Source organism: Limanda limanda, chromosome 14, assembly GCF_963576545.1.
Source record: "Limanda limanda chromosome 14, fLimLim1.1, whole genome shotgun sequence".
Lineage (NCBI taxonomy): Eukaryota > Metazoa > Chordata > Actinopteri > Pleuronectiformes > Pleuronectidae > Limanda > Limanda limanda.
In genome coordinates this window covers 24,561,304-24,585,906 of record NC_083649.1, presented here as the reverse complement: position 1 = coordinate 24,585,906, position 24,603 = coordinate 24,561,304, and the positions used below count along the sequence as shown (strand labels likewise).

At 43.0% G+C, this 24,603-nt stretch overlaps 1 protein-coding gene across 1 annotated transcript in view; it reads right to left on the bottom strand.

Annotated features, from left to right (window-relative positions):
• The window catches only part of robo3 (roundabout, axon guidance receptor, homolog 3 (Drosophila)), a gene marked incomplete at its 5' end in the record, with an annotated part of 70,448 nt that extends 50,363 nt beyond the window's left edge, over positions 1 to 20,085 (bottom strand). The window contains one exon of the mRNA XM_061085360.1: positions 19,755 to 20,085. Within this exon, the coding sequence (XP_060941343.1) occupies positions 19,755 to 20,085 (331 nt within the window). The remainder of the gene's footprint in view (positions 1 to 19,754) is intronic.
• Between the last annotated feature and the right edge of the window lie 4,518 nt (positions 20,086 to 24,603).

Sequence of the window (24,603 nt, the reverse complement as noted above, 5' to 3'; positions counted from 1 at the left end):
TACCACTTTATATTATGTATATTTTATATTACAATTGATATCTTTACAGGAGAATAGCGCCTGTCTAATTCCACAGATACTTCCTTCTCTCTCTAAGCAGTACCAAGGTCAGGTTATAGATAAAGGGCCAACCACCAGTACATTGTAGCGTCTACGCGTAACGACTTTCTTATCAAATCCAGATGCACCAGCATAGAGAGGCACCAGCTTCAACTCTCCCCAACTTCAGCTCTTTTGCGTATTTTACCAGTGGCTAGACTCAAGGACACAATGTGATTTTGGAATGCATACTTTAGACTTAACTATCCAATAGGATGTGAACACACATGTTACAAAGAGAGTGACAGCACTTCTAGCCATTTACGGATGTGCTGTTAGAATGGTTGACACAAGTAGAGGGAGATATATGGGGATGCTGTGGAAGACATCTGAAGACTTGGGGATGACAGTTGCTCACATTACTCTGTTAGTGTTTGTATATTGTTTCACCTTCTGGTCATGCATCAAGTCTACATTAAAACGTTCTGCATAAGACATCAGCTGCTGCCTGAGTTCTCCTTTCAGAGAACGTCCATAACAAATGGGAGTGTAAACTCTGTGATTTACCACATGTGGAAAGTATATGGGCTCTGTTGTATATCAGGGCATCATTTGAGCATTTAATTGCACATAAAAAAACACCTTTGGGGCGAGCTCAAGCTCACTTTTAATTAAATGGCTTTATCGCTGTTGTTAATATGCAAGGTGTGTGTGTGCTTTTATTTTAACCTCTTTGGGACCTTTTTTGGATTACACGATGAGGCAAAGTCATTTGAGGTCTTGGTTAAGGTTAGGGGCATGGTGTTGAACTGAGGTTAGATTAAAACATCAACTGGTTATGCTTAAGATAAATGCTGGGGTTGGAGTTAGGTTGTCAGCAATGAATGAAAGTCAGTGCAATGTCCATACAAGGATAGCAATGCAGAACTGTGTATGTTTGTGTGTATGTGTGTGTATGTGTGTGTGTGTGAGTGTGTGTGTGTGTGTGTGTGTGTGTGTGTGTGTGTGTGTGTGTGTGTGTGTGTGTGTGTGTGTGTGTGTGTGTATGTGTGTGCCTGTGTCTCATTTCTCCCAAGAATAAATATTCACTGCAGAAAGAGAGTGACAGATCGTCCCTTGAAAAGAGGGAGGGGAATCAAGAAAGGCGTCACAGAGTTCAAGCTCTGTTGTGGGGGATTGAGATGGTCATCTGTCAATCCCTCAGCTTACAACTTGTCCCGGCATAGCAATCTGCTCTGCTGTGAACACACACTCATAAACACACTGATGTTTTTGCTCTTTCCCCTTATCCCTTTATCAAGCGCAATAAGACACACACATATACATGTCTTCTCTATATAAGTGTATCCAGTTCCCCAAGGCAATATCTGTCTAGGCCCTTCGGCTCAACAGGGGCCCCCATCAGAAGCCATCTTCCAACAGCCACTCTCATTATCCAGAGTGGACCCCCTCAGATCCCTATCAACCATTACACCATGATGAAACGGCCCACACAGGATATTGGTGTGTGTGTGTGTGTGTGTGTGTGTGTGTGTGTGTGTGTGTGTGTGTGTGTGTGTGTGTGTGTGTGTGTGTGTGTGTGTGTGTCACGGTTGGAGACAGATGTCCATGCTGCCACTAAGCAGCCATTCCCCCCCAACCCCATCCAGTACAAACACAGGCATTCGCACAGATACGCTGCACAGCAGCTGCAACAGCAAATACAGAACAACATTGCCTACATCCAATATGACCGGCTCAGTCCAATATACAGACTGACTGGAGACTGCTAACCCCTGCAGTGCATCAGAACACACCAACACACCCACACAGTCTTTATTAATCATTTTGACAGCTGATCTGAAATGTCCGTTTTCCTCTTAAAACTGACATGGTTTGTTGCAGTTCTATTTTTTTCTTATATCTGTAATCTGAAAGTCTTTGTGCCCTTCAGTGAATGCTACATGGACAACTGAGCTGGATCTAAAGCTAAATGAATGGGAATTACAGCGACAGGGCATTTCAATTACTGCTTCCATGAGTCCAGAGGGGTCACCTTCTTGGTCTAAGGGACCAACCTTCAGGAACACAATCACACACACACGCAAGCACACCCACAAACCTGTTAATCAATGTCTGATGCATTTTTCCTCACAAATTTCCTCCCTCTATTTTCTTTTGTCCCTTAGCGTGTCAGCTGGCCTAGCCACTTAGGCCACCACCGCTGCTGTTTTGCACCATCAGCTGACTCCATTTAGCAGCCACAACAGCTGCCCACACCCCACCCAATCCCCAGCACTCTTACATACAGCCCTCACACCAGTGCTACTACCAAACCTGGGCTGATGGTCCCTCGAGCCATAAAGACAAGAGCATTAAAATGTACTTCTTTGTGCATAACTGCAAAATAAATCCCCTACAGATTGAGGTGGAGGCTGATAAAAATATATATAAATATATCTCTCGATCTGTGTGATTCGTGTGGAGATCAGGCATTAAAATGACATGTCTGACAGATCACTGGAGTGTTTGCAACATTGATCTTGGCCAGCAGTTGACAGAAAATCTCTGCAGCTCAAATTAAAATGATGTGAAAGCATTGGTATTTCTCACAGCAAACCACAGGAAAACCAATTATTAGCCACTGGGCTCAGATAAGACTGGAATGAAACCCACAAGTCACTGTGATGCAATACAAGCTGAATATAAGCCTGTTATCAGCATAGATAAACCTCTTATAACATAACCATCCGGCAAACCCAAGACAATTACATTCGATTCATTATTCAAGTCCTTCTTTGATACTGTTTACGATGCTTTCAAATGTGTTATCAGCCCCGCTACATGTAAAATCCTGCCCAAATTGAATTAAGTGATAAAATATTAAAAAAAGCCCTGATCAAACCCGGCCCCGCCTCCCAAGTGATGCAGAGAAAATAAATGAGGTTATCTGTCAAGGTGCAATGTTTCACCGCTTAAGCGCTCATAAATGCCTGGGCCCGCCACAGTGTCTTGTCACACCCAGACATGTTGGAAGGGGGGGGTAGATGGGGTGGATGAGGAGCAGGTGGGTGGGTGAGGGGGTGTAATACTTGGCAGCGGTGCTGTCTGCAGCCAATATGACCGTGGGCCCCACATGCAGCGGTGGGACGGCACAGGAGGCACTCATTATCAGCCACACAGACACCAGGGAAAGAAGGGTGGTGATCACAGGGAGGGATTGTTCTGTGTATGTGTGTGTGTGCCTGTGTGTGTGTGTGAGATTTTTTTGGGGGGGGGGGGGTTACAGTGCCGCACATGGCCAATAAACACACTGAGGGGGTAGGGGTTAAGGATAATCGGGCCAACTTGCAGGCACCTTCTTAGCATGGAGCTGCAATCATGTGACAACAAGATTATGTTTTGCAGCCAGTTCAGGCTTTACATGCCACACCATGCATGTGGTACAAATTATGTAACTATTACAATAACAAGATTTTGCAACAATTATATGCTACAAACAGTGATTGCACTTAACCAGGGAGAGACAGGGTATAGTTATAAGAGACTTTCAGTTGCCGTATGGGCGCTTATAGCTGCAAAAACGTTTCTTATTATAAAGTAAGTACCTCCTCTAAGAGTAACTGTGTATTTACTGATAGAATTTCAAAATTGTCAGTCTCTTCCACTAAACATCAAATTGAATTGTAAATCTGCTCCTGCAGTATCCTATCCAGGAAACCATATCTAAATTTGAATGTTAAACATCAACACAGCTATCTTACATGTCTCATTTCAACCCTGACCTGCAACTCTAAAGCCAGATTCATTGCTTTGCTTTAAGGGGTTACAGCAACACAAATGGCTACTCTGTAGCTATCGTGCACATCTTCTTCATACCACATGCTAACTGCAGTAACCCTGATTGGTAGTCTTGCGATAGTTGTGGAAATTTTTCAATAACAGCTCTAGCAAAGTCATCAGTGCAAACCCTATAGTCGACACGATCGCCACTACCACAATGAATCTTAGCTTTCTAGCAATGAAGCCTTTCTACTATTGCCAGTATCATAAAGTGGATGGAAGAATGTTTATGTGGGAATATGCAGTAATTTAATGCAACATGTGGCTGGATTATGTACAAAACATCCATCTAGTTTTGCAGGGGTGCTTGTGAAATCCTACACTGAACTGCAAATCAAATCATCCACCACAGGTATATGATGGTAGTCATGTTAACCCCTTGCACCAAGCATAAATCCTGCCAGCTTTAAGGCACATTACTGCCTGCATAGGCTGCATGTTATATGTAATGCATTTCAGACCCTGAAGAATTGTCCAATAAAAATGGAATTCCAATTGATGATGGGCTGCACTCTAGGTGTTCTCATGCTGGAAGTATTTCACTTCTGGTTGTACAAAAACAATGAGAGCAGGAAAATTCCGTAAAGCTTTCTACTGCACTCAAACGTATAGTCATTGTATTTCACTTATCGTAAGGGATTGTAGTTTTAACAGGTTCAACATGGTAGTCCAATTACGAGAAGGATAAAGAAATTGATTCAAAATTCAATTCAAAATGGAGCATTACCAGTAAGAGATTAATGATCAATGATATATCCATGATTTTTTTGAGAAATGAGCCTCAAACTGTGCTTTGTGCATATCTCCTTTGTTTGTTGACACTAAAACTCCTCTGTAGTGCACAGGTCTATTAAAGGCCTTGTCTAACCATCCATCCCTCCCGCTAGATCCCCCACCCCCATCACCCACCGTATTTGCCACCCCATCATTTTGCCATCACACATGCACGCACAGTCGCACAATCACACACATACAAACACTCACTCAAACAGAGCAGAACGGGCCTGAGGCATGCCAAGGCCATTTCATTGAAATCACCATATTTCAAGTCAAGGGGGGGTGGAGATATTAATCTCATGTCAGAGCCACCTACCCCTCTCATTAACCTGGCACTACAGAAAATGCTCTAAGTTTGTGCAGAGACACACACATGAAGCCAGTCTGCTGTTAACACAGACATGCCGGTACATCAATACACACACTCTCTGACCAACTTCTCCTCATTTCAGTGCAAATCCTTCCAATCTCCTGGCAGGAGGAGTGCTCACCTACGTGTGTCTCAGCAGCAGGTTCCCATCCCAATTGTGAGCTTGTGCTGCTGCTCCGGCTGTGCTCACCCACCCAGCAACCTTGAGGTTAATCCACCGCAAACCTTCGCTGGCATGCCGCGTTGGTCCCGTGTGTGTGAGTGTGTGCGGGTACATGTGTTTTTCTGCCAATTTCTCATCTATGCCTTTAATCTCTGCAAACCCTGATGGGACACACACACATGACTCCCCAGACAACCTGCGGACCAAACTCAGCAGAGTATGGACTCTGTAATTCCCTAGGATTTAAAGTAACAATGTCGGCTTCTAGAAATTCTGTCTCAGAAAGGGTACGAATTCCACATGAAAGACTGGTGGAACGAGAGACATCCCTCACTCAGACAACCCAGAATCATCTACTCTGCCGAAGTGTCCTTGGGCAAGTCAGTGATTTGTTTCCTACTCCAGGGTGCTGTCATATGGCTCACCCTGACTTCTGACCTCCTGCAGTGAGGAGCAGGAAGACACAATTTGCTGGCATGGATCAATAATATCACATTATCAAAAAGCCATATTTAAGAATTATTCCTCTGTGAGTGCGAACGGATGATGAAGAGTGCAGGTTCATGACCTCTGAGGAGAGATATGTTGGATGGAGGACAGTGACGGTGCATGGCTTAATGAAGCTCCATCTTTATTGGCTCATCTTGGAACGTCTCTTTAATTGGAAGTGGCATATGTGCTTTAGAGAGCGTGCAGAGATGCACCCTGAGGCACCGCAAATATGTCCCAAAAGCGAATGCATGCGTCCATCATGGACACTAGGATGTAAATGACAAAGATAGACACATGCCATGTCTCTTCAAATTACCCAGGCTATTCATGAAATATTCAACTACTGTTTGACAATACTTACTTCAGCTTGAGTGGCTGCCCACCGCTCCTCACAAAGCTGAATAAACTATCAGGTGAAGCTATTCACGCCTGATTGACAGGCTTTCAAAAATAGCTAATGTCCCTTTTTTTTTTTTTTTTTACAAAAGATGAATCTGTTTGGAGTAGATTTTAAAGCAAATGTTTCTTCCTTCAGCTGGAAATGTGCCATGCCTGTAGAAACTGAGGAAACGAGGAGATGAAACAACATTTTGATGGGAGTTGTTTGGCAAAAACAAGCCAGTGGAGAGTTTCAGAGAAAAAATAATCTGGACCGCATACTACGGGGGGGGGGGGGGGATGAGGAAAAGAGATGGGAGCTGGTGGTGTTGGTGGTTGTAGGGGATGGTGCAAACATGCCCAATCGTAAAAACACATAATCCGATTTTAATTCAAGCAATATGTGCACAAAAATGTGATATGAAATATGAGGTATGCAATTGGGTGAGTTGCACCATGAAAAGGAAGAACCCTCTTCTATAGTGCACAGACTAACACGTCCTGTGTGTGGGGGTTAAACTAGAAGTAATGTATGCACGGCATCGCTAAGGAGAGCTGCCGAAAACAACAACACTCCACCCCTCCCTGCCCACACTTCACGAACGACAGCCCCCCCCCCCCCCCCCCCCCGTACGACCCTTAGGGCCCCCCACAACAATACCATTACAGAGGTGGTCGAAGCTCATGTGTGTGGTCAGCTAATAAAGCAATTGTCTGGCCCTGAAAAGAGGATTACTTTAATCTAGTAATGGCTGATGTCGTGCAGCCTATAGAAGCATGGTAAGAGGGTCACAGGGAATTGCTGAGAAGCCCATTGTAAGGCAACTGAAACCCCGCCCCCCCCCCAAACCCCAGACTGCCCTTTGCTGACCCACCAGCCCAATCAAGACTACTGTAGTTCATCCATCTGGAAAACTACAAACACCCTTTAACTCGACCTCAAGGGGAATGGGGTGAACGGAGCTGCCTATAGACAATGGGTTCCCCCACCCAAAACGTCACAGTCACACACAACCTATTAATTATTGACCACTGCAGTGGAGCGGTGGCAACACGCACTTTTTCAAGAATTCGGCTCGGACAATGAGTAATTCAAGTTAAGTTTTACTACTGTGGTTTGGCCTGTGGTCAGACCAACAATAGCGCTGGGTCACAGGAGTGTGGCCTGCTCAGTTCAGTGAGAACACTGCACTGGAATAATAAAATACATGGTGGTTGAACCAGGTTTGAAATATGACAAAAAGTCAAGTTAATTTTAGTATCACAATACTTCATAACATTATGTTTCGCAGTAATCAAGATGGAAGAGAAATGAGTGTCACCAAAACAGATTTGAGATGTAGGGATGAATCACTTGAGACCTCTGCACAACACGTCTCCAAGGGTTTTATACATTTGTGATTCTATTAATAAACGTTAAATTTACACCCTTTAAATCTTAGGGGGAGAATGTTTTGCAGTCACTGTGAAACATAATTGACACATCATGAGGTGGTATTTAATTTGCACATGCAACATTTATGGAGAAAAATTACAGAGTCTGTGTGACAAGGCTATACTTCATGGATCACATTTAATCAATTCCCATATACCTGTCCAGTAGCAACACACCTACACAACACAGCCTCTGACAGTGCTATTTTGGGGCTGGAATCACAAAGTATGAAGTAGAATGTGCAGTCAGTGTTCTTAAAAGCTTGCTCTAGCATTTGCGAAACATATCCACCTGACATTTTTGCTGGGAGATGTGTGGCAACGAGCCAAAATATTCAGCAGGAGCAGAAGAACCCTGACAGTGGCTTTTTTTTCTACGCTGTCTCACCATCTTGTAAGTCCTGTCAGTTTTCCCAGCAGCGTGTCTTGTTGTGTGAACACGCGTACTACACACATATCCCTGTCACTCTTTGCATGTGTCTGGTCTCACTGATGGCTTGCTGATTCTGAAACTGTCCACTTTCCCTGGCTCACAGCGGTGCCTGGGAGGTGAAGGAGGTGAGTCGTCTGTCTCACATCAGCGTTTTCATGCTGGACGCTGGCCAGTCACACTGTGTCAGCGGACCTGCTGTCAGCTGTCTCTGTCCATGAACACAACTTATGGCTGAGACCCCACCTGTGCAACAGAAGCTAATGTGCTCACTTAGCTGGAGAAGATGCCACTTTGTTGCGCGGTTAGTGTGCCACGCCTGTTCATACCCCATGCACTTGAAAGGGGCTGGGGGAAGAGGTGGTGTGACTGGGGGAGGGAAGAGCAACAGTTCCAATTTTCCACCCTGTCAACAAACTCCAAAAACAGATGGATCTTGAAGCAGAAATCCATTTAGCTCCACTCGAATGACTTAAGCCCCCATTCGCTGACCTTTTTCTTATGCCTCTCAAGAAGAAATGAATCTTGTGCAAATACACACGAGTAGAAATCAATAAGCATTTTCCCACTGCTGGTCGCCCTCGTATTTACCATTCGCAGACAGGTCAAATATGCCTAAATCCCCCTGAAATGCCTTTTTACCACGCACAGCTGGCAGCGGGGATTACTTCAGCCATACTAAATACTGAAAGGGGAATGCTTTTGTTAATAAACAGTTGCCAGGGTTAATTTTATAATAAAAACTACCTTGGAAAGAGTCTCTCTCTGCTTTGAGCAGTGAGGGAATTAGAGAGGCGAGAGTCTGACAGAAGTCAGAAAAACAAAACCGACCATTCAAAAGAGTTAAGATTAAAGATCAAGCAATCTCTGCAGTTAATTGTGTTCTCAGGAAGATGTTGATATGACAGCAGCAACACACAAGGGCACAAAATAAACCCAATATTTACAGCATGTGCAGAGAGGGAATTGTGTCAGTAAACAAAATGTGCATTGGGATTTGAAGTAGACTCATATTTGTATCCACTCCAATATTAATTTTCCACCAAATGCTTGCAGCATCAGAGTAGAATTCTTTGCCTAAATTCTCTCTTGACAGACACCTCATTCTGCATCAAATTGAACCGCACCACTAAGATTTAGCTTGAGGGATGCAGCAGAGAGAAGAATCCAATTACTTCAGGATTTTTCCGGTTCCTAGAATTAGTTATCTAATAACTCCAATAAATGAGCTGGCAAATTCTAGAATGGGCTACACACTATTTTAAAATAAGTTTCCCACCAATTGGAATTTGTTGTCTGAATCTCAACAAAGTTTTCCAATTACCACAATAAGCTGGCACATAATAATGACACTGGATTGTCAACTAAATAAAGTTGTCCAGTGATTAATGAAATGAATGACTTGTCCAGTTGCCACAGTCCAATGTCTTGCAGCCAATAAACAGGATGAGCTCATAAAAGACCACAATGAGACTGATCTCCGCAATATGTATTATCCAGTAATTATATCATGCCGGCCAAAAAATAACCACAAACTGTGTGCACATCATTTTGATGTAAGCCTCCATCTGGTGGTTTGACTCCACTTTATTTCAAATTGTTCACTTGTTCACTGATTTTCCTGCTTAGTAGCAAGCCTGGCAACTAGATACTTCTCCCTCTATTGCTTTAATGTCCTCCCATTTGATCCACTCTGTAATCACACTCTGATTGTGTTCGATTGCTCCGTTTGAACCGTGTATTGATCATGTTGTCCTCTTGTGTTTAACGTCGGCCATAAATGCTGCCTGAAACTCTCTAGATGCATTCTGCTTCTTGTGTTATTTGAAATTGCTGGATTTGTTTGATTTGTTTCGAGTTACCCATTCTGCGTGTTTATGCTGCCTGTGCCCGGCTCTCTGCCACTGGCACCAGGGTTGTATCTGTTTTCAGTGCTATGTTCTTTCTATTTCCCTGTTGCATCTCATTATAGTTGTCTTTTGTTCTACTTTCTCTTCTGAGTCAGTACCCACTGTGTGTTATCATGATTCTACCCACATGCCCCCTGCAGGCACATTCAGACCAACATTAGCACTACATCAAAAACACTGGCTTCTCATTCATTTCCATGAGGCTGATGCATTGGTGCAGCAGGGGTGCTTTTGCAGAGGACTCTGTCACAGTCATGCATAGCAGTCTAGGAAAAGGTTACCCTGGTTTAACATTTGTCCTTGTCGGGTGCAACAATAAAGTAAATACAGCAATGCAAATTAACGGTGGAGAACCTCATAGCAATTTCACTGTTTACCTGTCAAACAAAGACAAAGGAGCATATTATCACTGATGATGTAATAACTTTGCAGTTTTAACTCTGCCTTGAAGAAGGAAAACTGCTGTTCAGTGTTACTGTGGCTGATAAGGCTTCCAGCTGGACTTCCATGCTCACATTTTTCCCCTTAATCTCTGCCCTGGAGCCACACACGACCCATGTGTAAGTTTACCAGGGGGCTATTGCTGGCCTCAATGAGCCCTTAGAGGGGGTCATTTGCATCCTGTAGGACCTCGACTAATATATCTCAATTAATTGCATTCTTAATCAAGACAGTTAAAAGACATTCATGTAATACATTCAGGTTTTTTTAAATTCTAACTATCCATGAAACACTAAAGTCAACAATACATTTGGATTCTCTTCTTTTTCCTAAAATAAAATGAGCAAAAATGTAATTCACTGTGGTTATGGCTCAGGAGGAAGAGCAGATTGTCCACTATCCAGAATGTCTGTGGTTCGATCCCAGTGTCCCCTATTCCACAAGCCAATGTCCTTGGGCAAGATACTGAACATTTTGTGTGAGTATGATAGAGAAGTGCAGCACATAGATGCACTCTATGAACGTGTGAAACTGTGCTGTAAAGTGGTCACCAAGACTTGAAAAGAGTTATATAAATACTGACCATTTACTTACAATGTTATTAAATCTGACTTATTGTGGTGAGTGTAAGCTTTTGACATGTTGTGCAGTGATGAATTCTGAATCTCTCCCTTATTTGTGTGGAAAGGAGGCACCTGAAAAATAACATGATTCCAAAACGGACCACATGAACTCTTTTTTCCCACCTCGGATATGACTCATACGCATACTCGCGGCAGGCATACTGGATGTACAAATTTATATAAACAGAAACATATATTTACAAATATAGTACATGGGAAACATAAAAGGAAGCAGCAAACTATGAAGGTCATTTAGCAGAGCGTCTGGTTCGTGAGGCAGTGCCTGTGATGAGCGGCTCATGGAGATAATGGGGTGTGATTAGACACAACAGTTTGAGCAAGGGACCTTTATTGTTCTCCGTAGCCCCCCTGGCCACTGTGTCGGGGGGGTTAAAGCTCATCCTCACACCACCTGTTGTCAGCCTCTGCAACCCCCCTCCAACCTCATCCCCTCCTTCTGCTTTTGTTCCACAAACCCTTTATGACACACAGCAACACACAGGCACACACGCGCTGCTCACCAGTCATACTCGCCTTTACTATGGCCTAATTAATTCATGGCTATCCTCTGGAGGGGGGTTTGGCTGGTGGGGTCTGGCTCAATGACCGGCAGACGGTCGGATCATACAGAGGGGGCTTAGCAGCAGACTTGTGGCCTCACTCCGGCCAGGCGGCCATCTGATCCCCTCTCTTTTAAGATCAGAATGGCCACCGGCGCTGTCCTCCACGAGGCCGGGACCTGCAATCCCATTAGTGAAGCATGAATTTACCTCGGAGCTCGCTCAGATAGATGGACGTGTACAACACAAACACAGAGAGGAGGGCTTGTTATCATCAAGCCCCTGAAAATGTCACTGCTGAAGGGTTCAGTAGGGAGCTGCTGGTGAAGCTGTACCACTCTCTGTTGGATCAGTGTGCTGAATGCAGAGACACTGATTCAAGGTCAGCATGCGGATATGACCAGGGTTTTCCCGACCTTATTAAGACGAGGACCAGACATTACGTCTTTGTTCATTACAACAGATATTTTCTTCTTGAAACAAGATCCAGTGTAGCGTTTTTGCACACTGTTGCATTATGGGTTATTTGTAGCCTTATTGCATTGCTAGGCTAGAGAGTGTTTTTCCCATCTCCCGAGTCTTTTCGAGTGTATCAGCATTAAAAGTCAAAATGTGTCCAGTTGGACCTGCAGGAGTTTCTGAAGGCTGTTCTGCTGCCACAGAGATTAAAAAGAATTGGTCTACTCTGTCTATGTTCATGTCTGCAAGGAAGTTTAATTGAATCCTGAGACTAGGACAAGAATTGACTCGCTACAGTAACTCAGTCAGCTGACTCAGAAAGTGAGCTGTCTATAGACGTCGGTTGGAGCAAAGATTATTAAATGCAGCCACATGCTGTTACACTGTCAGATGTTCATGGGAGAGTCAAGAAAGTATTGTTCAAATCTACTCAATATAAGTTATTATTTTACCAGTGTTATTTTGTGTGTTGCAAAGTGCGATCATTCACGAATGTAAAGGACTTCAGGAAATATTGCTCGAAAGATTATAATGAACATACTGTATCTCGCTCTACCCCTGGCTGTGGCTGAGGGGTAGAGTGTTCATCCTACAACCAGAAGGTCAAAGGTTCCGCTAAAAATGGCCCCTCATAGATGTTGAATGCACTACTTGTAAGTCGGTCTGGATAAAAGTGTCAGCCAAATGACATGTAAGTAATGTAATGTAATGTAATGTAATGTAATGTAATTTAATATCATAACTAGTTAAAAAAGGCAGATTTGGACAGAGATGAGTGGGAGATAATTGGAAAATAAGATTTGACAGCAGTTGTCTTGATAAATAGAGCTGAATGGAAAAAGTGCTGCCGACAGCTGGTGGAATAGCTTGTCATGCTCCTGCGGATGTGTAGGACGATACAGAGCAGGCCGAATGTGAAGTCGACATGTACTCATACATCACTCACAGATTCATATCTACAATAATAAGGATAATCAGCCTGTCAGCAATGTCATTCCTGATTTTAAAGACTATACTGAACAAATGGAAGAAAACCTTACACAAAGAAACTTTTTAATGAAGGATTATCCAGCTATCCTTGGGTCGGCAAATAGAAATAACGATGTGGAGACTGCTCATTGATGCCGTCTATAATCGACTGACAATAGAGCAATTAGAAAGAGGAACCCTGACAATTCAATATCCACCAGGACGGGTCAACAGCCTCTCTTTACTCCAACGAATGACTGACAAGCTCTTAAAAACATCTTATCCTTAATAGGCCGAAAGACAAACCAGATAAAATCAGCTGTCTCATTACATCTTAACAGATTATATCAGCTTATTCAAAGTAGGCTTAAAAATGTTCAGAATCAGTTAGCAGATAACACCCGCTGTTAACAGCTCATTCAGAACAGGTTCAACACGGGAGCAGTTTGTGTTTACAATGCACAGAATGTCCTTTTAGCCTGGAGAGCACAAGGCTGCCAACAGATTCATTTAAACTTTAAACCATTAAGAGACATTTTCCCTCCGTTTTAAAACCTATGTATGGCATTAGGACAACTCTGACAAAATTAAAAGTGTGGAAAGAGCAACACTGACATATTCTGCAGCGAGATATGTTGTTAAGAGGTGTAAGCAGAGACTGGTGGCAGATCAAGGGCGCTGAGCTCCATACCCTGCAGATACTTATCTATGCTGCATGGATGTACTGTGAATGCACTCCGCTGTGTCTGACAGCATTCACCGCAGAGCTCCAATCACAACCCATATGGCTGCAGACCACTGGGGTTAATAACAGGGGACAGAGGGCAGCTTGTGGAGAGAACGGACGGCAGCAGGAGAGTGGCGGAGAGGAGCGAGTAGGATTGAGTGGGGGGGATGAGGTGGGGGGGTCACTTTATGTCCTTTATCAGAGCTACCCAACCCGCACTCCTCTGCTTCTCTCCGATCATAACTCTTTCCTAACCCCACAAAATCCCTTCCACATGTCCAATTCCATAAACCCTGAAATCCATTTTTACTGCACAGGGGTCTCATTGATAAAAATAAAAAAAATACACAGCATGACAGGTGTGTATGTGAGCGTGTGTGTGTGTGTGTGTGTGTGTGTGTGTGTGTGTGTGTGTGTGTGTGTGTGTGTGTGTGTGTGTGTGTGTGTGTGTGTGTGAAAGAGAAAGGAGGATCCAACTAGTAGTGACAGTGCGTTTCAGCTGTTTCTCCCACACTGTGTCCGGGACTAACCCTGGTTAGAAAGTTGGTCCAGACTCCAATTACAAAAATAACCAACACACACTCACTCGAGCAAATTTTCACAAAGACAGAGGAAGACAGGGTTTTCGTCACATCTTCACCTGTTCATTCCCCAGATTCCACGAGGCAGCTGCTATCTGGAACCTTGAAGGCTTGACCTCTAAACAACCTTAAAAGAGGTTGCGGGGGTTGGTTTTGGAAGGGGACATAAAACCCTTAGAGGTTACCCCCAGTCAGTTTTATTTGCAATCCGACTCCGCCCCCAGCACCTTAGAAAAAGCACCTCTATCCCCTCCCCTGTTGGCATGAATATTCATGGCCCATAAAGCCAAGCGGAGGAAACATAGTAGGCATAATAAAAACGTCAGAGGTATAAAACACTCAAAGGAAAAGCTGCCAGGAGCTTGGGCAAGTCCCTCTGAATTCCAAATCCCCACCCAGGGGTGTCTGGCCCGTTAGGTCTATTGTGCTTGACTGACCTTTATGCATCTGACATGAATCGGTCTCTGCTCGCAGCAAAAAAACTCGGGAGGCCACATTTTTAGGATCAAAGGTTTTTTTGAATGCGTGAAATCAGATAGGATTGGGCAGAAAAATACGAATTATCTGTGGAAATGTTCAGTACAGTGATGGATCTTTAAAGTAAAGGCAGGTACGGACTGACAAAGCAGAGAGAAAGGAATTTTTAATGCCTTATTGCTGGACAGCAGCTACACTTAAATCTTATTTATGTAAATAACTCATGAAGGTCAATTTATTATCTATTCAAATTTTACCTTACACTAAGATGAGGATTTGATTTTTAACAGCTCACCAACTTAATGCAATAAGATGCTCCACCTGTTTCACTTTCATCTTTATTACAATGCAAAGTATTCTGTGTAATGCTTATTAAAACATTTAACCTGCCAGCTATGATATCTGAGGTGAAACACCTACCGAAGCCTGATAGTCAGTTCATGAATCAAAAATCCATTCATCACTGTCAATGTGACGTTAATAAGTGAAAACTGTTGCTGAGGTTACTAAGCAGAACGTTTCCTAATGAGTTATTGAGTTGCTGACTGAAAATGGACACACTAAAATGATTAAGAATTATTGTACTAACACCGATAAACAGTCAATACAACAAGTGGATATTTGAATATCTTAATAAGCCTATAAATGTTATTTAAATCAATCTTGGAATAGGATAGGAAACCTGGATTGCGGGATCAGAATTGGCTTAAGGGGTAAATATTTAGACCAGATGAAATATGCGTAGGTCACTTTAGGACCGGGGGCTATGTCTCTGTGCTCCTCCCTTAATAGGTGGATGCAAGTTTACACATTATGTCTCATGTTGTTTTTAATACATGTGACTGATTAAATGCATTTTAATTTGCTGAAATTCATGTTGGGAAGTCAAAATTCACTAAGGGATGTTTTTTTCTTACTATTATTATCATTATTACGGTCTTCATCCACCAAAAAAGGTTTCAAATTATCAGTTCAGACAATGGCAGCAGACTTGGCTGAGGGGAGCGACAGAAGCAGAGTACTTGAAGTTACTCGAACGAAACTTCAATGACAACGATTTAATAGATTCAGAGACAGACTTCAATGTGCCTGCTGGGCAAGGGCTTAGTGGGAGAGATGTGTTTGGGCTGGAGGGAGGAGGGAGGAGGATTTCGGAGAGTAGAGCCAGTGTCACGGCAAACCAGAGGTAAATACTGACCCGATGATAAAAAAAACGTTATTTCTCACCATGAAATTACAAAATACCTGCGAGTTAAAATCTTTGGCATTTAATGTAAACAATACAAATATTGAACAGAACTGGAAATGTTGGGAAATGGGCCATTTTGTAATAATGTGGAGTTCCCAAAGAAAAAGCAATGAGTATAATATTAAGCCAAAGTGGTATGCCCTAAAACCATTTAGTTCATGTTTCCATTTGCTTTAGTGATTGAGAAATAAAGGTTTTAGTATTTTGTCAGAAAACCCTCAGGTTTGAGGAGGTTGTTTTCAAACAATGCTCAGGACTCGGTTTGAAAAAACAGTTTGGGTTATCTCAAATGTTCCTTAAATTGACACATCTTTTTGTCAGGACTCATTCTCCGATGTACTAGTGGCAGAGGTCCAGGGATAGTGATGGTGATTTGTCCAGCATGAATTTTTGTGAAAACCTAGATGATCCCCATGATCCTAATCCAACTTGTCTTGAATCTTTATCTAGCATCATCAACAGGTCAAACTTTCCCCATTGACAAAACTATTTTACGTACAAGGAACAGATTCTATTGCACTGATGTCGCAAGCAATGCCAAAGGGAAGCCCAAGAATATTAAGCAGGAGTTGTGTGAAATACCTTTTTTTAGAAACAGTGGAATATACCGCAACGGACTGATTTCAAACCTACTTGCATAGATGTTCTCTGTCAGTGAGGAATCACAAACATTTCACAGCTGTGTTTTAAGCCTGCACAGAGTTTTTTATGTTTAAAAGATGCATTTTGGCTGGAGAACCACTTTAAAGATTAAATTCTTAACCATGTTCAAACTCAGCTACGAAGTGTCTAGTGTTCCGTTTATTTGACCGACTCATTGATCAAATGCTGCTCAGAAAATGTCAAGACAAGCCATCTGTAGTGGGACAGTATCTCTACTTTACAAATATCTGTGCTTTTTCTCTTGGCCCTCTCCTGGAAAACCTCTCGGGTCAGGTATGTTTGTCAGCGCGCCACAAATCTGCCCTTTACCTTCACACTCAGTGGACTTCACCATGCTTCTCAGCCTCCCCCAGATGGACTGTGACGGGTTAAATCTCCTGGACCCACCACCCTTCTCACTGTGCTGGCTCCAGCCCTGATGCCAAATATACACACCAACACACAATGCAGCTCCCTCTCAATTTGCCCCCAGTGCTTCCAAGTCAGAGGCTGGGGAGCAAAATGACATCGTGCCACAAAAAGCCATCTTGCGCTTTCTCTGGTTCCACACTGAGCCCCCTGGCAGCACCAGGCGGGTTTGTGTTGCCCATGGCCTAACCTCCGGTCCCGTTGGTGCCGTGCTGTGGACTTGCAGAAGCTGGCACTGGCTCCGGTTTGGCACAGGCCACTGTTTGTTCTCTATAACCTCTCTCTTTCTCCCATACTCTCTCTCCATAAGGCAATACTCCAAAACGGTGTTTGCCGTTTTGTGTGGAGGCAGACGCACAAACGAGACACACACTTATAGTTTCCCCTTCACCACTGTGGATGAGGGATTCTTATCTGTGAGAGCAAACGCTGCACAGACAGTTGTGTCCCTGTGCCTGTGTCTTTCTGCAGACAGTTGCTGAGAATGTCACCTCCCGAAGGGCGAGAGAAAGCAAGAGAAAGCCGGACAAACACAAACATTGATGGACTGATGACCTGGCAGACTGACAGACAAGAGAGACACAAGAAAACACACAGAGGCTTTTAGACTGCAAACACAACCCTGTGCAACCTCACAGAGCCGTGTCTGAGATTCTGTCAATTTATGCCCACAAGAGGGATCAGACTGCCTAGTCATCTTCAGCACACTGCCAGAAATACCACATCTATGCTAATTACATAAGTACAGGTGGAGCACGATTCTCCTGTCATGAATCAAGACAAGCAAACGCAGCTTCTTTGAAACTCACAGGGGGAGCTCAAGAGAAGCACACTGCAAAGAAACACCAGGCAAAAACATCAATGGGAGGGTGAGAAAACGCTGGCTCTATTCGTTAACACTTTTTCTTGAGCATCTCTGTGACAAGTGATTCTCAACACCTACAACTATTCTTTCACCTGGTTTCCATATACAGCTTCTATCACAAACACCCTGCAGCTTCTGACGCTGATAACTAAACAGAGCGAGAACCAGGTGAAAGCAATTCTTCATGCTGCAAGAAAAAAGCTTTTAGGGAAGGTGATGGACACACTGCACACGCAGATCCAAGCTGTTAGCAGAGGATAGCGAATGGTTCGTGGGCTGTTTTTTTGCTCTGTGGAGACAGTCAAAAGAATTTCTGTCTGATTATTAAGTTAGGAAAATATGATGCCCGGCCGTGAAGTGTTTGACAGGAGTCTAGAGTTTCACCAATTTCTACGGGGAGTGGAGGTGGTTTTAGTGCATTCAGCTGGTTCGTGTTAATGCAATGAAAAACGTGCTGGAACGGCTTTCCCTTTAAAAGGTGGCCGATATTAGCAGAGTTCAGAGTGAAGGAAAAAAAAGAAAACATGTTTAATCTTCACCGGTGTTTCTGTAAAAGCTTCTGGCAGCATGATGCCAAGACTCATTTATGTCTTCATTAGTACCCAAGCAAACTTCATTATCTGTTTAGTATTTAAGTTTACTGACATGGCTGCCAATATCAATATAATACATCATCAATACATATACTTCCAGTGCTTTCGTCCATTATATAAATAACTCTTAAGTGAACTGGAGCACTGAGTCACATTATCTTCTCACCATGTGACATAACAAAAATTTCAAAACTACATTTGTATTCATGAAAACGCTTCTATAAAAAATCTGCTACTGCTGTCAAAACAAGCTTGCAATTTCTTGTGATCCTCTTACACTAAAGGTAATGACCTAAACTAAAAGCAAAGATTGAATTGACCACATGTCATTGGTGCCACCAATCGCAAGCAGCTCTGCTACAAAGAAAGAAAGAAAAACTCGGGTGATGGCTGAAAACATATGAGTTTTTTGTATTTTAAGGAACTAACATCTTCTAGCGAGAGGGTGCAAACCAACAGCGGCCCTTCCTCCCTTCCCTGCTAGAAAGTTTCGTAGCTATCCTGTCCAGGGGCGACAGCTGCTATCTCTTTTCCGCTGGCGCTAGCCGTCATCTATCTACATTAACAAGCATGGTCGCCGAGAACAGATCACAACCCGACAGAGGCCGGGCTCTCTAGAGCAGGAGAAGATAGGATGTGATGTTGGAGGCTGGGAAGCATGATGGGGGGGTGGGAGGGTTGGAGGGGGGGTGGGCCTCAGGGTGCAAGCTGCCAGGAGATCTGACACCAAGGTCAGGGGTGGTGTCTTATGTTAACTCAGCCGAGTGATGGGGATGATAAGAGACCAGAGAGTCCTTTGAAGCTGCCTCTGCACTCTGCTTTTATAGTGTGGCTAACATCATTACGTGTGAGCTCTATCTGAGATTTAATCCACTTCTTATTATTGGAACCACATAAAACATAACATGATGTTTGACACCTGATATCTGGACAAGCACTGGCATTCCCCACTATCTTTTCTTATGCAGACTTATTGTATAGCAGCACACACCATGTTGTTTTCTCTGTGTGTGATATACATTATCTACAACTGGTACAAAGTGTGAAATCCACTCTAATGTTATTTGCAATATATATGTTCATTTTATCATGAAAATAGCAATTATTGGTACGTTTGTCTTCAGGATCATTGTACTGTCACATCATCTGTCCCTCACACTCCATTTCCTATTTAGCTGCCCCATATTAGTACAGGACACAATTCCATTTGGTTCAGTAATATTGAAACACACACACACACAGACACACACACACACACACACACAGACACACACACACACACACACACACACACACACACACACACACACACTAAGTCACTTACTTGCCACCTCCAGCGATGCATTGCGACTGACTGCCTCGCCCAGGTGGTTGCGTGCCACACACACGTAGACTCCTTCGTCAGGCTTGCTTCGCCTCCCGTGCACAATTCGCAGGAAAAAGAGGGAACCACTGGGTAGGAGCATCCGGTGGGACCGAGGGTCTTCTCTGTCCGTTTCAACACGTTCACCGTCTTTGTACCATTCCACCACAGGAGCTGGCCGCCCTTCGGCCTTACAGTTGAGGGTGGCCGGCTCGCCCTTCGACACGATGAGATCGGACGGGTGTTCTACAATCCGAGGAGGAGCATCCTCCAACCGGGGTCTGGATCCTGAAGAAAAGACCACAGCATAGAAAGGTAAAGGGTTAGGATTTTGTTAATCAAAGGGCAGGATGTCAGGATTTTTGTTTTAATATAATGGTAATTACATGAGTTCTGAATCTGAGGGTTAACTGGCAACAAAAGGGCTGAAATTTGGGTTATAATTACAGCAAACTACACCATTTGGTGTTTTAAAGTTTAATCAATAGACTGCAAATGGAAGAGTTGTTAAAAGTACTTTAAAAAAGCACAATAACTTCTCAATCGTTAATTCTAAATAGTGAAAACAAATTAATTTTAGGCCTTTTTTTATTAAAACTGGATTTTCAACTGTGACGACAAGATAAATTTAGACTGCTCAAAGGCTCAGAATGTAAAGAGAGTGGTAGCACTACTGTGGGAAGGACTATAATAAACACTGAACATTCAAATCCTCAGTCTTTTTTTACATTCTGGCCTCTGCACACAAGAGGCAAGTGGGCGGCACAACTTATAAAAACACCCCCAGTTGCCCTCTCTCCAAACCTCCTGAGCTGTGCTTATAAACGGCTGCAGAAAAACACACAGCTTTATCACTAACAACACGGCTGCGTGAAATGAGCATGTAATGTAATTGCTCAACAGTTACATCCAAAGTATAAATCAAGAGGACGTGTGAAATTACATGCTCTAAATTCTGCATTTATCAAACCAAAACCAAATTCTGCGGCATTGGAGGCGAAGCATGAGAGAAGGAAATGTGGTAGAACTGTTCTAATCAGAATTCATGGGAAAGTAGGTTGACTGAACAACTGAAATATTCAGATATCAAACATGAGCAAACAACTCAAATACATCCTGTTTCTATATGGGTGACACGATTGTAGATTGTAAAAACATAGGGAAATGTGCTTTCTCTTGGATGGAACAGTTTGAATAGCTCTGCAAGGTGCAAATGCGTTGGGATTCTGGTAAGTGTTTATGTATTTTGCAGACATTAGGCATCACAATTAAACGTAGAGAAAGAAGTAGCAAGAGATAGAGGGTCGGTAATTCCCACAGGTTTTTTTTTCTTTTTTCCAAGCTTTGAAATTGCTTTCTTGCCCCTCTATCTTTACTCCACCCCCATCAATTTGAATGACAGCATGTTGGGAGCACAATTATGTATGAAAAGCAATAACACAAACTCAAGCACCACAAGGCACAAGTGAAAATCCCCCCTGGAGAGCAAATGAAAGAATGACGACAGGAGGTGCGTTTCAACAGCGATTGTTAGTTTTGTTCTATTAACGACTGTTGCAGCTTTAATGACTTGGCAGCAGTGTATTTCTGATTTGTCTTGCCTTCCCACTCAGCCAGTAAGCTTTGCTGTTTTTAAACTAAAACCACGTTTCACTGTCACAGTATACCCATCTCACACAGGGCTGTATTATGCAACTTTGTGTTTCAGAACAGTCACAGCAGGAGCGTGGTTGGAGCGCTTGGGCTCTACACAGGACAGAAACCATGAATTTTTTTGTTCAGCGTTAAGGAGTTTCTGTAGCTTCAGCTTTACATGGAAATCAGCATCACTTTGGTTTTGTAACCCATAAGCTGCTGCTCTTGTAAAGTGACTCATTGTTTAGCTAAAGGCTAAAATGCTTTGTTTAGATTGAAATGTCTGCAGAGTGTATATATATATATCTATATTGTTACCATACAGTGTCAGGTACCTTTAGGAGAAAGGGTCGTAATGGTTCATGAATGAGAAGGAATTCAGAGTTTCTGATAATACCTGATAAAGAGAGCTGTCAAAATGTCCTCTCTTCAAAGTGACAAAGCCTCTGCAAGTTTTTGGAAGATTAAGAAGTGATTTATTTACTGACGTGAATGAAGAGCAGTGTGATGGTCCTGCTTTCAATGCAATAACACAGAAATAGAGTGGGAGGAAATGGTATTGAGGCTTTGAAGCTACGTCTAGTTAGAGTCAAATAGCGACTGCATGGGCTGCTGTCAGACATCTACTTTCAAACACTGATAGCACCTCAGAATGTAACCAGAGCTACGCTGTAAGGTTATGTTTCACCTCCTTTAAAGCCAAAAACACATTACTGCCATTTCCTTTTTCTCTTTCTTCCCTAAACCTAACAAGTGCACTATAATGTCCTGGATGTATAGGTTGCAGTATCAAAAATTCAAACCTTCAAATATATTTAAAAAAATATGAACTTCGGTGTGTGTTGCGATGTGCTTTTGACAAACAAATTTGCATTACATATAACACAAAATTTAAATATGAAATAACTGTGCTTTTAAAATACTTTAGACGCTTCAACATTAATTCATTAAAAAACAGTATTTCCACATAATTGATCTCGTCTGCCACAAAAACACAAAACTGTCTTGTAAAGTGCCTCTCCTCCCTCAAGGCCTCTGAGCTGCAGATAGAGACCATTCATCTATTAGCTTCAAGGCTGCATATGTATCATGGCTGTGCTGAGTGTGTCTGGCTTGAGGTTTTTGAGGGTGGGTGGGGGGTGTCTGTGGTGAGAGCTCAGCAGGACAGAGCCTTTAAGAGCTGACTCATACATTTTACAGTCGGTGCTGGTTGGGACAAGCCATGTGGAAATGTAAAGCGAAGGCTTTTAAGTGAGGAAAGAGGCCACTGTGTGAGACTGAGCTAAATATCATGAGGAGAACGTCAAAGTGAAAACCGCTGAACACCAGCTCTTAAAGATGATACCCCCACCATCCAATTTAGACTTGGTGAAATGATCTTGAGGCAACTGTCCACAGGAGTGCTTTGTCACCTTGACCTGTGATGTCACAGAGAGGTACAGCTTTCACACATTCACAACAGAAGGACTGCACAGTGGCATTCACAACAGCAACAACTCCTCAGCAATGTTCAGGTGGTGAGAGGTGGAGCCGCCGGGTGCAGCAGACAGAGGCAGGAAATGACATAACAACTCCGCGGTGGAGATCACATTATTTTCTTGACAAAATAAAGATGCTGGTGTCGGCTCTTATCACCACAAACTCTCTTGACATCTCTGCTGTGACTGCATCATCAACCCCCCCCCCCCCCAACTGGCAATCAGGGGTCCCCCACTGTGTTCACACATCAGATTCTCCTGGATGTCTACAGACTTTATACTAGGGGGCCAGGTGAAGATATTGAGCAGAAACTGTGGAGTGTCTCACTCGGATATTTGCGTTCACACATGCACCCCCTCCAGAGAAAATATGGAGGAACTGCGGTGTTCAGTACATGTCTAAAAGCAGCTTATGATTAGAAGACACTGCTCAAAGTAAGCCTAGAGGTTGGCGAAAGATAAGGGGCGAGGGTGGAAAAAGACAAACTCAAATTGGGTTATCAGCTGGAGACAGCAGAGCACGACTGGTTGTCTTGAGAAAGGTGTCTAATAGGAATGCCTGGACCCTCTAAGGACCTATTAGTTCCTGCCCATGGTATACTACAGCAGGATGGCAGGAACTCTCAAAGCTACATGTGAGCTAATGAAACCATAGGGAGGCTGTGGGAGTCGTGGTGTGAGAGCCGAAATCTGTTTGACAAGAACGTTGTGTGCAGAAGAGACAAATTAATATCTAAATTGGCATGCACTTGAGGGATTTTTGTCAGGGATTTACCTTGTAGATCTGACTGCCGTCAGTCATCAACAGCAGTGCAAAAATAATTTTAGCTTTTGCCTTTGAGAACCCAGTTGTCAATTTTTGTCAATGGTAATTTACACAAGAGGTGAGGGATCCATGAACAAATTTAATTGGAAAATTGGACGAGTATCATGCTTCAGCTTTTCCAGCTACATTTCATTCCATATTAACACCAAAGGGAGAAACTGTACAGACTGCTACTACCGCGCACATAATTAACTACTTTACTACACTTACACTTACACTGGATGGTCACAATGGAATTAAATTTCAGTCTTCATGCTTTACTAGGTTTATGGTTACTTCAGATTAACTAAAGATCCCATAGGCTACATCCACACTAATATGTCCATACTAACACCTGAAAACGCAAATCACTCGAGCATTCACATACACTGGTCAGGCGCATGCCGGAGTAAACGGGAAGCGGATTGTCTCCTGGTGGTTGCTTAGTTGCAGAAAATGCAATGAATGAGGAACAGCAAAGGTGAAATAAAAGGCAGGGATTTCTTTTCTTGGACCCATGAAAAGATGGAAATGACAGTGTTGGCAATGCTTTCAACACGCTGAAGGTAGTCTAGGCATTAGAACCAACCAGGAAAGGAGTGTGGCCATCATCATTTACAAACTTCTCAGTTTCTGTACGTTTAGATTAAAAAACAACTGTCAAACAGAAGTAGGGCCAGATTTTGGGGCACAAAAACTCAACCCAAGTGTAAACATTAAGAAAGTGCCCTTTAGATGTCGCCTCCATAACCCTGTGCTAATTACATTCTGCCAAACCAGCAAACAATGGGTCCTTGCTTTACATTGAAAGTTGTACAATACATCCATTCATAGAAAATTGTAATGCAATTACAAGAGTGATTATTCCAGCAGAGAAAACTGTTTATTTTAA